Source organism: Ranitomeya variabilis, chromosome 8, assembly GCF_051348905.1.
Source record: "Ranitomeya variabilis isolate aRanVar5 chromosome 8, aRanVar5.hap1, whole genome shotgun sequence".
Taxonomy (NCBI): domain Eukaryota; kingdom Metazoa; phylum Chordata; class Amphibia; order Anura; family Dendrobatidae; genus Ranitomeya; species Ranitomeya variabilis.
This window is the reverse complement of record NC_135239.1, coordinates 34,704,885-34,721,726: the sequence shown is the minus strand read 5'-3', so window position 1 is coordinate 34,721,726 and position 16,842 is coordinate 34,704,885. Positions and strand designations below refer to the sequence as shown.

General features: G+C 42.0%; 1 protein-coding gene across 1 annotated transcript; it reads right to left on the bottom strand.

Annotated features, from left to right (window-relative positions):
* Positions 1 to 2,192: 2,192 nt before the first annotated feature.
* GPX7 (glutathione peroxidase 7) lies at positions 2,193 to 15,353 on the bottom strand. The gene is made up of 3 exons (XM_077278059.1): positions 15,101 to 15,353; positions 6,008 to 6,269; positions 2,193 to 2,841 (listed from the first exon to the last, which is right to left on the bottom strand). The coding sequence occupies exons 1-3, from the start codon at positions 15,230 to 15,232 to the stop codon at positions 2,678 to 2,680; spliced, it is 558 nt and encodes a 185-aa protein (XP_077134174.1). The 5' UTR covers positions 15,233 to 15,353; the 3' UTR covers positions 2,193 to 2,677.
* Between the last annotated feature and the right edge of the window lie 1,489 nt (positions 15,354 to 16,842).

Here is a 16,842-nt window from a genome sequence, read left to right as displayed (position 1 = left end):
AGGTTGACTTGCAGTTTATGGTGGAGGTAGACGCCTCTTCTGTGAGGATGGGTGCCGTTCCCTCACCAACGATAGATAGTCACTTGCATCCTTGTGATTTATTTTCTCAGACATTTTCACAAGCCGAGTCTAAATATGATATTGGGAACTGAAAACTCTTGGCGGTCAAGAGAACATTTGAGGAATGGAGACATTGGTTGGAGGGGGCCATATATAAGGTAAAGGTCTTTATGGATCTTAAAAACCTGTTGTATATTGACACCACAAAAAAAAGCCTTAATACTAGACAAACCCGATGGGCTCTTTTCTTTGCTCGGTTTGACGTTTCAGTGACTTATTTCCCTGGATCTAAGCATATCAAAGCTGATGCTTTGTTCTGGAGTTGAGGGACAAGAATCCTGTTAAAATTCTTAGTGCAAGGATGGTGGTGGGTGCTTTGGAGATCGAGCTCAGACAACACATTCAAAATGCTCAGGGTGGTACCCCAAAGGACTTACCTTTGAATGAACTTTTTGTACCATCTTCGTTAAGGACAGATATTGTTAATGAAGTACATGATTCTGGGTTGTCTGGACACCCGGGTTCTTCAGCCACCTGGAGAGTTATAGCTAAGTCCTTTTGGTGGTAAAAGACTGGTAAAGATGTAAACAATTATGTCTGGAAGTGCAGAGTTTGTGCCAGAGCCTCTTGTTAAGCCACGGCTGGTTTTCTCTTGCCTAACGAGATTTCGTCTCAGTACTTGTCCATGGACTTCGTCACCAATCTGTCTAGTTCGGGGTAATACAGTAGTGTGGGTGGTGGTCGAACGCTTCAATAAAATGGTGCATTTGGTCCCGCTGAAGAAATGGCTGACGGCTAAAAGTCTGGCTGCAATGTTCATCTCGCACATCTTTAAATTACATGGTGTTCCTAAGAACATTATTTCTGACAGGTCCAGCTTCTGGAGTAGTTTTTGCTCCAGATTAGGTTTAGTTCTCCTCAGGTTACCACCCAGAGATTAATGGTCTGATGGAGAGAGCGAGTCAAGAGTTTGAACAGTACTTAAGATGATTTGTTGCATCTAATTAGAAGGATTGGGTTACATTTCTACCTCTTGCTGCATTTGCTCTCAATAATCGCACCTCTACAGCTACAGGTACCTCGCCTTTTTATTGTTGTGGAGGTTTTTATCCTGTTCTTGGCAATTTCAGGGTTTCAGTCCTCTGTATCAGAGGAGGAGAAATTTTCTTCATGCTTAATTAAGGTATGGAAGAAGGTTGAAAATGGTCTTTTGGTGACTTGTGACGGTGCCAAGAGAGCTGCTACCTGTAGCCGTAGGAGGGCTCCTGTTTTTAAGGTAGGAGAATTTGTGAGGTTATCCACCAAAAATGTAAGGCTCATAGAACCATCTAGAAAATTTGCTCCCAAGTTTGTTGATCTGTATAAAATAATTAAAATCCTTAACCCGTGATGGTCAAATTCTAGCTCCCGGGTGCATAGATGATCAATAATTCCTTTCCTTCCACTCTGCATAAAAGGTTTGATGGGACGCCAAAGCCTCAGGACACTATTGAGATGGATTTAGAGGAAGATCAGTAGAGCAACATTTTTGAAGTAGAGCAAGCTTTGGGTTCCAGATGTGTCAGATGCCGGCTGCAGCACTTGGTTACGTGGAAGAGTTATGACCCGGAAGAAGTAGAAGATCTGCATGCTGATCATCTAATAAAGGAGTTCTGGTGGAGACGTCGGAGGTGGGGGTCTCAGCGTTTCCAGTGGCTCCTCGTGGATGGGTGGTAGTGTCATGCCTCGGATTCGACCCGGCGGCCCTGTGCTCTTCTGTTGGAGTCTCTGTCTGCTGAAAAAGTTTCTAATCTCACTGCATGTGAGCCGTTTGCCCATGTTATTTTAGGATCAAAAAAATATTTAAGGTACCGTATGTACACACGTTGAGTTTTAGCAGCAGATTTTTCTGCACCAAAAAAAGCCTCAGCACATTTTACAGACCAGTGACCGGAGGGAAAGCTGCAAGATTTCAAGAATAAAAGGAAAAAAGTAGCATATACCGCAAATTTAAAGAAAACACTGCCTTTGCAATGGGATGTTTTCTGACAATAGATTCCCTTTAAAGGAGGCACAAACAAGTTTTAAGTAAAAAAACGAAAACAGCAAATGACACGTAACCAACATAAAATAATATCTGAGCTCTCCACCAAAACAAAGCAAGGGAAACATTTTAATGTATTTTATTGGAAAAGGTTCTTATGGGCATTTCTTTTGCAGTGATCATAGAAAATTTTCTAAAAATTCTAGTAGAAAAAAAGGAGAAGGTAGAAAATTAATTATTGTAGAAATATCCAGCAAAGTGTCATTTACACCCATGAAAATGACAAGGGAGGTGACACACATGGCTTACACTTGTCTTCCTTGATAGATTCCTTATTGCAGCATCTTGGGAAATCATGAGGTCATGCCCCGTGTTTCTGAACGTTTTATTATGAGGGATGGTGACATCTGATAGGAATTACTCATGTGTATGTGTAGGTTTCTATGTCATCAGTACCAGCCTTATTCATTTATTCCAACAGTGAAAATGTCCTTTACGCAAATGTTCTGATAAGTCGATATTACCTTATTATGTTCAATAAAAACCCTGCCCCATTCCCTGAGCTGCCAAGTTCTGGTCATTGATATTGCTTCATCATAACTCCTCTTTTTTCTTCAAGATCAGTTTCCTCACCAGCTCCGTAACATGAGGCTTCACCTCTTCTACCGACACAGTGGGACCCCACGCATTCACAACTTTTCCATCAGGTCCTACAAGAAATTTCCAGAAGTTCCAATCCGGCTCTTGACCAAAGGATTCTAACAAGTAGGAAAAAAGTTGCAAAGATGAACATAAAAATAAAAAAATAAGTATATCAGGCAAAAAAAAAACAACTAGATACAATACATTGTTATTTTTTCATTTTGTTAATGGGCCGGAAAAACATTTAAATAAATATAAATAAAAAAAATTAAAAAAAATCTTATTCCCGAGAAATCCTCTTTTTTCTTAATATGTAATTGAGCTGTTAAGATCTACGGGCCGGACATAGATCTCCCTGAGAATCTGCCTCCAGAGCTCATTTTAAATTTTAGGGGCGTTACAGGTAATGACTGACAGTCTGCTCCCCTGATATACATGTTTCACACTAACGCCACCTTTCATTTATAATAAGCTCTGGAGGCAGATTCTCAGGGAGATCTTTGTCCCTCCCATAGATCTTAACAGCTAATTTACATATTAAGAAAAACATGGATTTCTCTGGATTAAGACATCAGATTGCAGATCTCAAGGTATCTTTGTTTTCAGCTTCCTATGACCTACGTGCCCATATAGACGGCTTATGGGGCTTGATCCCACTGAAAGCTTCCCTTTAAATCAAGAATGGCTGACATCAAAATTGACATATTGGACTTTGTAGGGATGGAGTTCCAGATATTTACCCTCTGCTCATCTTAAAAGAAAAATGTCATCAGAAAAAAAGACCTGTTTAACCCCTTAAGGATTGGGCATATTTCATTTTTTTTTGTGATTTTGTTATTGTTTCTTTTTCTACTCCAAGAGTCATAGCTTCTTTTATTTTTTTATTTTTTGTCAAACTATGTCAGGGCTTGTTTTTTTAAGAGCAGTGAGACTAAGGATTCTGTAATGTAAGAGCAGTGAGACAATGGATTGTCTACTGTAAGAGCAGTGAGATTATGGATTCTCTACTGTAAGAGGAGTGAGACTGGATTCTTTACTGTAAGAGCAGTGAGATTATGGATTCTCTACTTTAAAAGCAGTGAGACTATGGATTCTTTACTGTAAGAGGAGTCTATGTATTCTCTACTGTAAGAGTAGTGAGACTATGGATTCTTTACTGTAAGAGCAGTGAGATTATGGATTCTCTACTTTAAAAGCAGTGAGACTATGGATTCTTTACTGTAAGAGGAGTCTATGGATTCTCTACTGTAAGAGTAGTGAGACTATGGATTCTTTACTGTAAGAGCAGTGAGGCTATGGATTCTCTACTGTAAGAGCAGTGAGACTATGGCTTCTCTACTGTAAAAGCAGTGAGACTATGGATTCTTTACTGTAAGAGCAGTGAGACTATGGATTCTCTTCTGTAAGTGCAGTGAGACTATGGATTCTCTACTGTAAGAGCAGTGAGACTATGGCTTCTCTACTGTAAGAGCAGTGAGACTATGGATTATCTACTGTAAGAGCAGTGAGACTATGGATTCTCTACTGTAAGAGCAGTGAGATTATGGATTTTTTTACTGTAAGAGCCGTGAGACTATGGATTCTCTACTGTAAGAGGAGTGAGACTGGATTCTTTACTGTAAGAGCAGTGAGACTATGGATTCTCTACTTTGAAAGCAGTGAGACTATGGATTCTTTACTGCAAGAGGAGTCTATGGATTCTCTACTGTAAGAGTAGTGAGACTATGGATTCTTTACTGTAAGAGCAGTGAGGCTATGGATTCTCTACTGTAAGAGGAGTGAGACTATGGATTCTTTACTGTAAGAGCAGTGAGACTATGGATTCTCTACTGTAAGAGCAGTGAGACTATGGCTTCTCTACTGTAAAAGCAGTGAGACTATGGATTCTTTACTGTAAGAGCAGTGAGACTATGGATTCTCTTCTGTAAGTGCAGTGAGACTATGGATTCTCTACTGTAAGAGCAGTGGGACTATGGATTCTCTACTGTAAGAGCAGTGAGACAATGGATTCTCTACTGTAAGAGCAGTGAGACAATGGATTCTCTACTGTAAGAGCAGTGAGACAATGGATTCTCTACTGTAAGAGCAGTGAGACAAAGGATTCTCTACTGTAAGAGCAGTGAGACTATGGATTCTCTACTGTAAGAGCAGTGAGACTATGGAACGCTCTGCCGCATGATGTTGTAATCGTTGATTCACAACTAAAATTCAAGAGGGATGTGGATGTATTTCTTGATAAATGTAATATGACAGATTAAGGGCACTAGATTCTATCATGGGGAATTGATGCTGGGAACTAGTCTGATTGCTGTATGGAGTCGGGAGGGAATTTTTCCCTTAATATGGACATATTGGTTTTGGCCCCATGGGCTTTTTGCCTTCCACTGGATCAACATGTTAGGCTATAGGTTAAACTCAGTGGACCTAAGAGACATTTGAGAATAAAAATTGGTTTTGTGTCTCCAATTATTACCATTATGTCGCACATACAACAATTTGACCACTTTGTTTTTCATTTTTCAAGGGGACTGAAAAACACCTATTCTGGCTTTTCAATGTTTTCCTGTTTCAGTGTTCATCGCACGGAAGAAATATTTGTATATTTAATTTGTTTGGACAAATATACACGCAGCATTACCAAATATATATATTTTTTTTACATGTCGCTATTTATGTTTGGAGAAAAACTTTTTGAGAAAATATATTTTTTTAATAATTTTTCATTTGTAATTAGTTTCCTTTAGGGGAGTTGAACCGGCGATCGTTTGATTACTTCTGCAATACTCTGCAGTATTATAGGACTGCAGAATGATGTGAAATAGACGATGTCTTATGAATCACTGAGATCCGGTTGGGCTTCTTAGGTCTTAGGACTTTTTTTTTTACAAGGCATGAAGGTCTTCAGAATGATGCTCTGGGCTGCCAGATGCAACCGATCAGCGCCCCGTCACTGTGTCGTGCCGGGTGCCCTTGGCCATCAAATATGATGACTGCCATCTTGAAGACTATTAAATGCCACCGTCATGTATCACAGTAGCATTTAACTTGATATGATCGGACCTTACTCCAAGTGCATCATTTACTGTCAGGCGCCGGCAGTGTAACACAGCCGGCACCTGCAGTGTATTTCACAGTAAAACATGGATAATTGTAATGTCCGACTTGTCACGACAATGGGGATCTATGGGAGTGATGGACGTATCCTAGTACATTTCTGATTCAGGGTGTAACCCTGAAACCATTAGTAGATACAACCTTATAGTCATGCCACCCTTTCCTCACCTGTCAGATATTTATAGGCAGCGTTGGCTCCGACACCAGTCACCGCAATCTTGCTGAACATGGGGAAGGTAACGCTGTAATTCTTTTTGACAAAAGAGTCAATTTCACGCTCACTGGTCGGCTCCTGATGCCCAAACTGGTTACAGGGGAAGCCCAAAACGTTGAAGTGGTAAGGTCCCAGGTCCCGCTGGAGCTTCTGTAATGCCTTGTAGTGGCCATCGGTGAAGCCACACTGACTGGCCACATTCACAACCAACGCCACCTAGAAAGAGAGAGCAAGGAAATGGTGCAGCGATCAGTTATAATATTATCACAGCATATAAATCTGTATGGCAGGAAGGTAGAGGGCTTGTTAGCTAATAAACTGCATGTAGCAGGATACAGCCTGACTGGAAGCCATAGGGGCAGAACGTTCGCTGCAGCATGGCAGCCCATACAGAATAAACATTCTACAACTTTCCATCATACTTTTTGCTTTAATTCCTTAACATTTCCAAGACATCTGCTTACTTGTATTCAGTCTAGACCAGAAGTGGGCGATTCATTTTATCTCGTGAAGTCACGTAAGAGACCATGGCTTTTGTGGAGGGCTGAACAAATGGGCTGAAATTAATTCTGCTCAATATTAATATTGATTGTGTCAGGTAATATTGAGCAGATTTAAGTATGCTGACACCCCATATATACAGTATGATCCCACACACAGCCCCACTATATACAGTGTGAGCCCCCACATAACCCCCAATATACAGTATAAGCCCCACATAGTCCTCCTATATACAGTATAACCCCCACACATAAGCCTCACATAGCCTCTTTATACAGTATGAATCCCACAAACCCTCCATATATACAGTATGAGATACCACAAAGCCCTCTATATACAGTATGAGCCCCCACATAGCCTCCTTATACAGTGTGAGCCCCACTTAAATACCACTTAGATACAGTATGAGCGCTCACATAGCCTCCCTATATAAGTATGAGCCTGCATTTAGGCCAATTAAATACAGTATAATCCCCCACATAGCCTTCTATATACAGTATGAGCCCCCACATAGCCTCCTTATACAGTGTGAGCCCCACTTAAATACCACTTAGATACAGTATGAGCGCTCACATAGCCTCCCTATATAAGTATGAGCCTGCATTTAGGCCAATTAAATACAGTATAATCCCCCACATAGCCTTCTATATACAGTATGAGCCCCCACATAGCCTCCTTATACAGTGTGAGCCCCACTTAAATACCACTTAGATACAGTATGAGCGCTCACATAGCCTCCCTATATAAGTATGAGCCTGCATTTAGGCCAATTAAATACAGTATAATCCCCCACATAGCCTTCTATATACAGTATGAGCCCCCACATAGCCTCCTTATACAGTGTGAGCCCCACTTAAATACCACTTAGATACAGTATGAGCGCTCACATAGCCTCCCTATATAAGTATGAGCCTGCATTTAGGCCAATTAAATACAGTATAATCCCCCACATAGCCTTCTATATACAATATGAGCCCCCACATAGCCCACTTATATACAGTATGAGGCCCCACATAGCCGCCATATAAACAGTGAGCCCTCACATAGTCCTTCTATATACAGTATGAGCCCCCACATAACCTCCATATATACAGTATGAGCCCCTATATACCGTATGAGCCCCCACATAGCCCACTTATATACAGTATGAGCCCTCACATATCCACCATACAGTATGGACCCCCACATAGCCTCCTATACAGTATGAGCCCTCACATATCCACCACACAGTATGAGCCCTCACATAGCCCTCCTATACAGTATAAGCCCCCACATAGCCCAATATATACAGTATGAGCCCTCACATAGCCCTCCTATACAGTATAAGCCCCCACATAGCCCAATATATACAGTTTGAGCCCCCACATAGCCTCCTATATAAAGACACACATTCACACATCTAAAAAAAATATAACTTGCTCTACTAAGTTTACCAGTACTCGGGCTGACACATTGTAGCAAACTATTACAACATGATAGATACATCTGGAGGTAGCTCACAGAAGATTGCTAAAACTTGAAGCCATTGATACAAATTCTCAGCTGTGACAAGTACTGGTCTTGAACAGGACTTTTATGTCTCTGGATATAAACAAGCTTGTTCCCTTATGCTGACAGCAAACAGAGATGAAAATAGGAGAGAAATGAAGTGCAAAGTATATACTGTATCAACCTTTAATCAAAAAATGGTGTGATCCAAAAGTACTTTATGCCGAACACTAAACATTTAAATCCGAATTCCTCTACTTCAAGAGGGAAGTGCAGAAAAGCACAAAAATAATTAATCTTAAAATACAAGCTGCAATTTTTATTAAATATACACACATTAAGAAATTAAACAATAGCATAAAAACAAATGCCTCCAATGTGAGGAACTGGCTAGTGGCCAAGGACACCATTACACACATTTTACTGATCTTTATACATAGTAAATTATTGTGAAGGACATGACTATATCTCATCCAAATATATAAAGCAAGGAGGAAAAAGCAGCTTGCCTAGAAAGGCCCATATATAATGCCTAAGGGGATGTGCTGAAAAAAATAAAGTGAGTAGAGCTAGAATGGCTGCCCACGTGTTATATGTTGTATGTCAATATATCAAGTGCAGGGCACCTTACTCCAATTTCCACTAGTCTACTATGATAACAGTTTTAACAGTGATTCCTCATTAAGAGCTATACATGATGATCACATGCCATTTCCTACATAATTAGACATAGGCTAAAAGTCTATACATCACGACTTACAATGTGTGTGACGTCCGAGCTGTGTTCCTCCACCCCGACGCACGTTTCTTCCACACTTCTTCACATCTTCTTGAAGTAGAGGAATTCAGTGACAGACGGGATTTAACTGTATCAACCTTGCAGAACTTTTTATTATATGATCATATAAACTTTGCGGTGGCGCTCAGGTTAGTGCATGGCCCCCTCTCTCACTCAAACAACGGGGCAGAACCATTTCGCTTATGCATGAGTGTGCATGGTGATGTGTAGACTCTATGGGTCCTTATACCACTGTGAGTGTGCTTGTTCATAAGCTTCTTCTCCATCTAATGCCTGGGAGGGAGATAACGCTGATCTTGACCATTCAGTCCCTTAGATGACACCGACAACAACAATTGCAGCATCTAGGGGGTTAGACAAAGTGAAGGGGCTCCCTTTGTCAATCCATCATTACCCCATTATTTGCAGTCCTGTTGGCATAACTTTTTAAACAAAATGTCCTTAAAATCATAACTATATACAATAAGTCATTAAAGGGGTTTTCTAATATAAATACTAGATCAGTGGGGGCCGTGATGTAACTTGAAGCTTGTGGGCCCAAATGCCAGATCTCCAACAAGGCCTCGAACTATCACAGGTCTTTAACAGCATTGTTCACATATGGGCCGAAGGGAATTTATGGACCCAGGGTTGGACTGCAACACCTGAACCCCCTATAGTTACGCCTGTCAAATTGCTAATTAATTGGGGTGTCAAGAATCTATTGATTGCCAGAAGTCACAGGGGTCCTGACCCTCAAATCAATGTTGTGGTGAGATAACTCCTATGAGATTAGGACAGGGTAAGGAGAGTCCTTTTCTACATACTGGGCATCCCAGTGATCATTCTGTATATCTGTTTTAACACCTATAAACATCCTGTTACAGGGGTCTCTCCATCGATTATCTAATGACCTTATGATTGAGATCACCAGGGATCCAGCTTCTGGGATCACTATCAGTCCTTAGGCTGGCATCCCACATACTGCTGCACACAGCCACCGCCATGATTGAGATCACCAGGGATCCAGCTTCTGGGATCACTACCAGTCCTTAGGCTGGCATCCCACATACTGCTGCACACAGCCACCGCCATGATTGAGATCACCAGGTATCCAGCTTCTGGGATCACTACCAGTCCTTAGGCTCGCATCCCACATACTGCTGCACACAGCTACCGCCATGATTGAGATCACCAGGGATCCAGCTTCTGGGATCACTACCAGTCCTTAGGCTGGCATCCCACATACTGCTGCACACAGCCACCGCCATGATTGAGATCACCAGGGATCCAGCTTCTGGGATCACTACCAGTCCTTAGGCTGGCATCCCACATACTGCTGCACACAGCCACCGCCATGATTGAGATCACCAGGGATCCAGCTTCTGGGATCACTACCAGTCCTTAGGCTTGCATCCCAGATACTGCTGCACACAGCTACCGCCATGATTGAGATCACCAGGGATCCAGCTTCTGGGATCACTACCAGTCCTTAGGCTGGCATCCCACATACTGCTGCACACAGCCACCGCCATGATTGAGATCACCAGGGATCCAGCTTCTGGGATCACTACCAGTCCTTAGGCTGGCATCCCACATACTGCTGCACACAGCCACCGCCATGATTGAGATCACCAGGGATCCAGCTTCTGGGATCACTACCAGTCCTTAGGCTGGCATCCCACATACTGCTGCACACAGCCACCGCCATGATTGAGATCACCAGGTATCCAGCTTCTGGGATCACTACCAGTCCTTAGGTTAGCATCCCACATACTGCTGCACACAGCCACCGCCATGATTGAGATCACCAGGGATCCAGCTTCTGGGATCACTACCAGTTCTTAGGCTCGCATCCCACAGAATATGGACTGCAATCTCAGGACTGCCAAGGGGTGTCCTGACCTGAATTTACAGCCTCATAAATACCTACAAGGCTGAAAAATTCAGTTTAGGAGACTTGCAGTCAATCCGTGCAATCCGTTCTTTACAAGGACTGTGAATTATGGCGCTTTCACGTGTTTTTTTTTCAGCATCTTTCATGAATATAACTCCATAGTCTATGGGGCTGTTCACATGGCCATGCTGTTTTGTGGCCCGTGTGTTTGAAAAAGAAAGATGGAGTAATGACGGATTTTAAATGTAATCACAGATTTTACTCGCTGATCCAAGTCTATGGGTTTGTGAAAATAATATAAGCAGCACTTGGACGCCATTTGAGGGTTTCCCATTTTTTAATGTTCAATGGGCAGGAGAAAAAAATCGACTCACATGAGAAAAGCAGATGCCGCAAAAATGGATGTAAATTCGGTCCAGCAGACTGTTGAAATCGTTTTCTCTTCTTTTCATGTACCAGTCCCTATAGAGGTCTACCGGGACCAAAATCCACTCATTATTAGGATTGGGGGGGTCTCATCAGTTTTTTTTTTTAATGCTCCTATTAAGAATAAAGGGTATGTGCCCACGATCCGGACGGAATAGCAGCGTTTTGGACGCAGCTCACCTGTGCTGTGTCCTAAAAAAAACGCTGCGTTCTACGATAGGATATAGGACTTATAGAAATCCCATGCCCGCTCTGCTTCTATTTGACGAAAATGCGCTGCGTCCACAGCCCTGCTATTTCCTGATCGTGGGCACATACCCTGATGAGTCTGATCAAAAAAAAAAACCAGATCAGACAAGGGCATGCTGCAATGGTCCGCGTGTAAAAATGTTCACATGCACTACACCACCATCGTGCACTGGTCCACGGGCTGTCTGCACACTATGCGCTCTGCACATTGATCGATCATACGTTTGTCTGAACACAAACACATATATGTAAATATTTACAACTAAATGACATTTTGTATGATACAGGATCATTTATACATGTTGCAGTGCTGGCAGCTAGCCCTTTGATTAGACTACATGCCACGTCCGCAGCCCCCTTGTAAGGAGCTAATAAGGGGAGGGAGGCTTCATTCCATTGCGAGTTAACCCCTGTGCGTCCAAACAAGAGCAGACACGCTTCCTCTGTCCGCCATGCCATGTCTGACTGTTTTCTAAAATATTTAGAATTGAGAGTCCTCAGTGGTTGATACCTTTTAATGGCTAACTGAAAAGATGGTAACATATTGCAAGCTTTCGAGACTACTCAGGTCTGTTCATCAGGCACAGACTAAAAGAAATTCTGGAGAAGAAACCTTTGTAGCCATGTAGATGGAATATATTGGTGTTAGTTGACATGATTGTGTGATCGGTTACATGTAAAGAGCCGGCTATGACTATAGGGCGGAATACACACAACTGGTTACTAGGAAACAGCGAGATGTCACATTTATAGGCAGTAAAATACTCCCAGAATGATTACTATAGCAACACAAAGCAGTAAGTCACATCCAGGTTCTAGCTAATTACAGGAACCCTCTATGTCGCTATTAGAAGATTAACTCATGGAGATATGAGGCTCATTACTATTTGTCAGAAACTTCTAAGGACTCGCTGATTTAGACGTCTGCTTTTTATTTTTACATTAAAAAAATTGTTTCGATCAGGTTGACGAATCCGAAAAAAAGAATTATTCTTTGCTTCTCCTTACCATAAAACAGTAAAAACAGACAACATACTGATGCCCCCTACCCATTCTGTCTCACTGACCTATTGATTTGAAGGTGTAAATTTGATTCAGAAATCGGATCAAAAAATGGACAAATCTCAGTATTTGCTCTCTTTATTTATTTTTCAATTTTTGGTGACACTCTGCCTGCAAAAAATAAAACAAGCATGTGAACAGTCCCATAGACGGTACTGGGGATGTTTTCTATCTGTGAAAAAAGGCAAGGCGAACACATACAGGGAAAAGGAACGACTGAATGAGGCCTAAGGAGTAGACGGTCTGTGCAGAGTTCAGCTGGCCGTACACATTAAACTTATGTTGGCCGAAGTCGCCCGTATCGACGGGTTTGGCTGATGGTCTAATGTGCACGGGAGCGCCGGCCAAATGATGGTTGGGATAGATGTCGGTCATGCATGTTTAATTTCAGACTGCCGACCAAATTGTTCTCCCTGAGATAAGTCGTGGTGTTCCGAAAAAGTTCTAGATGCGGTAGGAAAGATATATGCACTGATCTGGAAGTTACATAATATTCTATGCCACGATTAGAGGTTCTGTGCAGGTAATATGTCAGTTCTGTAGGGTACACGTAAGGTTACATAAGGTTCTAGGACGTTACAGAAATGTTCTATACCGTGATTAGAGGTTCTATACAGGTAATATGTCAGTTCTGTAGGGTACACGCAAGGTTACATAAGGTTCTAGGACGTTACAGAAATGTTCTATACCGTGATTAGAGGTTCTATACAGGTAATATGTCAGTTCTGTAGGGTACATGTAAGGTTACATAAGGTTCTAGGACGTTACAGAAATGTTCTATACCGTGATTAGAGGTTATATACAGGTAATATGTCAGTTCTGTAGGGTACACGTAAGGTTACATAAGGTTCTAGGACGTTACAGAAATGTTCTATGACGCTATTACAGGTTCTATAAAGGTAACATGTCAATTCTGTAGGGTACATGTAAGGTTACATAAGGTTCTAGCATGTTACAGAAATGTTCTATGACGTTATTACAGGTTCTATAAAGGTAACATGTCAGTTCTGTAGGGTACACGCAAGGTTACATAAGGTTCTAGGACGTTACAGAAATGTTCTATACCGTGATTAGAGGTTCTATACAGGTAATGTCAGTTCTGTAGGGTACATGTAAGGTTACATAAGGTTCTAGCACGTTACAGAAATGTTCTATGACGCTATTACAGGTTCTATAAAGGTAACATGTCAGTTTTGTAGGGTACACGGAAGGTTACATAAGGTTCTAGAACGTTACAGAAATGTTCTATACCGTGATTAGAGGTTCTATACAGGTAATATGTCAGTTCTGTAGGGTACACGCAAGGTTACATAAGGTTCTAGGACGTTACAGAAATGTTCTATACCGTGATTAGAGGTTCTATACAGGTAATATGTCAGTTCTGTAGGGTACATGTAAGGTTACATAAGGTTCTAGGACGTTACAGAAATGTTCTATACCGTGATTAGAGGTTCTATACAGGTAATATGTCAGTTCTGTAGGGTACATGTAAGGTTACATAAGGTTCTAGGACGTTACAGAAATGTTCTATGACGCTATTACAGGTTCTATAAAGGTAACATGTCAATTCTGTAGGGTACATGTAAGGTTACATAAGGTTCTAGCATGTTACAGAAATGTTCTATGACGTTATTACAGGTTCTATAAAGGTAACATGTCAGTTCTGTAGGGTACACGCAAGGTTACATAAGGTTCTAGGACGTTACAGAAATGTTCTATACCGTGATTAGAGGTTCTATACAGGTAATATGTCAGTTCTGTAGGGTACATGTAAGGTTACATAAGGTTCTAGCATGTTACAGAAATGTTCTATGCCGCTATTACAGGTTCTATAAAGGTAACATGTCAATTCTGTAGGGTACATGTAAGGTTACATAAGGTTCTAGCATGTTACAGAAATGTTCTATGACGCTATTACAGGTTCTATACAGGTAGTATATCAGTTCTGTAGGGTACATGTAAGGTTACATAAGGTTCTAGGACGTTACAGAAATGTTCTATACCGTGATTAGAGGTTCTATACAGGTAATATGTCAGTTCTGTAGGGTACATGTAAGGTTACATAAGGTTCTAGCATGTTACAGAAATGTTCTATGCCGCTATTACAGGTTCTATACAGGTAATATGTCAGTTCTGTAGGGTACATGTAAGGTTACATAAGGTTCTAGCATGTTACAGAAATGTTCTATGACGCTATTACAGGTTCTATACAGGTAGTATATCAGTTCTGTAGGGTACATGTAAGGTTACATAAGGTTCTAGGACGTTACAGAAATGTTCTATGACGTTATTACAGGATCTATACAGGTAATATGTCAGTTCTGCAGGGTACATGTAAGGTTACATAAGGTTCTAGGACGTTACAGAAATGTTCTATGACGTTATTACAGGATCTATACAGGTAATATGTCAGTTCTGCAGGGTACATGTAAGGTTACATAAGGTTCTAGGACATTACAGAAATGTTCTATCCCGTGATTAGAGGTTCTATACAGGTAATATGTCAGTTTTGTAGGGTGCACATAAGGTTACATCGAGGTTTTCGCTCGGTTTAGGAAAGTTTTCTGCATGTAGATACAGATCTAGTGGAAGTTGTAATTCCAGGAAAGTTCTGTGCTGCAGATGTGTCAGTTGGATGTCACTCACCGAGCCCCTGTATTTTTCCAGAGAGACCAGTTTGCCCCTGATGTTGATCACTTTGAAGGTGTAGAAGTCCCTGTTCTTCTGCAGGGAGGGAGCCAGGAAGAGCAGCAGGAGCAGCAGCACATAGGAGGACATGGTGCAGTCACTGCTGCCAGCTGCACAGGAACTCTGCGATTAACTCTCTGTGAGCTGGGCAGCAACACTACTTCACACATGGAAGACCCCCGGATGCAGACATCACCCCTCCTCCAAATATCAGGAATAGGAGGAGTGTGCTAGTACTTAGGCTGCAGAAACCCCCCAGTCCTCAGCGCAGGCTGGTGTGATGGCGCCCCCTGTCCTGCAGTACTGCTCTTCCATAAATATAGGGACGTTTACTTTAGGCAATTTAAGAACTTCAATCTACAAATAAGGTTATAATATTCTAAGACTAGCAAGAACCTTATATCCAAAGGATAATGATAGATAAAATATTTCATTTTTATTTGACATTTATTAAAACCTTTAACCACACAGCAAAAAATACACACAACCGTGCTCACTGCAACTTACCCTGCCTATACAGCGGAGGTTGGCACCCTAATCAAATTACGAGAGAGGCGCCCCCGCTCCTCGACGACCGATCCTAATGCTCCTACTCAATTCACTGGGAAAAGTGATACAACTACACCCCAGTCTCACGCGGCAGGAAAGTGGAAAATAGGCATGGTAGTTGCTTGATGGAGCATTTCATGAACAGTGTGAAGTAAAGTGATGCCGTTCCTTAAGGTGCAGACATACAGTGCATAAAATACAAAAACCTGACTAGAACTGATCCCTGTTCTGTAACAACCTACCTAGCTGTGGAGGTTGGCACCCTACTGTACAGCGGAAGTGGCGCCACCACCCAACCTAAAAGCGCCAAAGTTACGTGGCCCCTGATTATTGCAAATCTTTAATAGTAATGATCCTTTCATAAAGGTCAAAGTGACCTCTTGGGCCCCCTAGGCTCCAGGGCCCGAATGCGATGGCAACTCCTGCACCTATTTGTGCCCTGTTCCTAGGCAGTCACTGGTATTCAGAACCATTGAAGTGAATAGGACTGAGCTGCAATACCAGATTCACACCACAGAGTGGCGCTGTTTCTTTATGACATCTCCTACCACTCCCTTATGCTTACATCTCACATAGGGGGGAACTTTCAAAAATTGGGGGGTAGAAAATTGGTCTTGTTTCGAGTACTTTATTCACGTCTGCTATTTTATAGAGTGGTTTGAGCCTGCTTTAAAGCATTCTTGCCATTTTCTTTGCCATTGTGGGTGTACTGTGAACATAATTTTTTCAAACAGATTTAAGTCTTGCAAATTTTTAAGCCCTTAAAGGGGTTGTCCAGGACTTAAAGGTGCTGTCCCATTTCAGAAAATTTTGGTCCCAGGGTTATACAAAAACAAACCTTGCTTTACTCACCATAACTGGGTGCAGCGCTGAGCCTCCGATGTTTCTCCCGCTGTCCGGTATTGGATGCAACACACTGACAGCGCAGCAGCCAATCAATGAGCTCAGCAGCTCTGTCGGTGTAGATGGAATGCCGCGCTCTGAGCCGATAAACCCACTGATTGGCTGGCCACATTCCAAGTAGACATGTGCCTGCAATAGTTAAATGCCAGTCAAACGCTGACAGCGGCATTAAACGCGCGCTTCTGGCCATCGGGACGGATATATGCGCACCGCTGACCCCTGTCACGTGATCGGGGATCAGCGGTGCA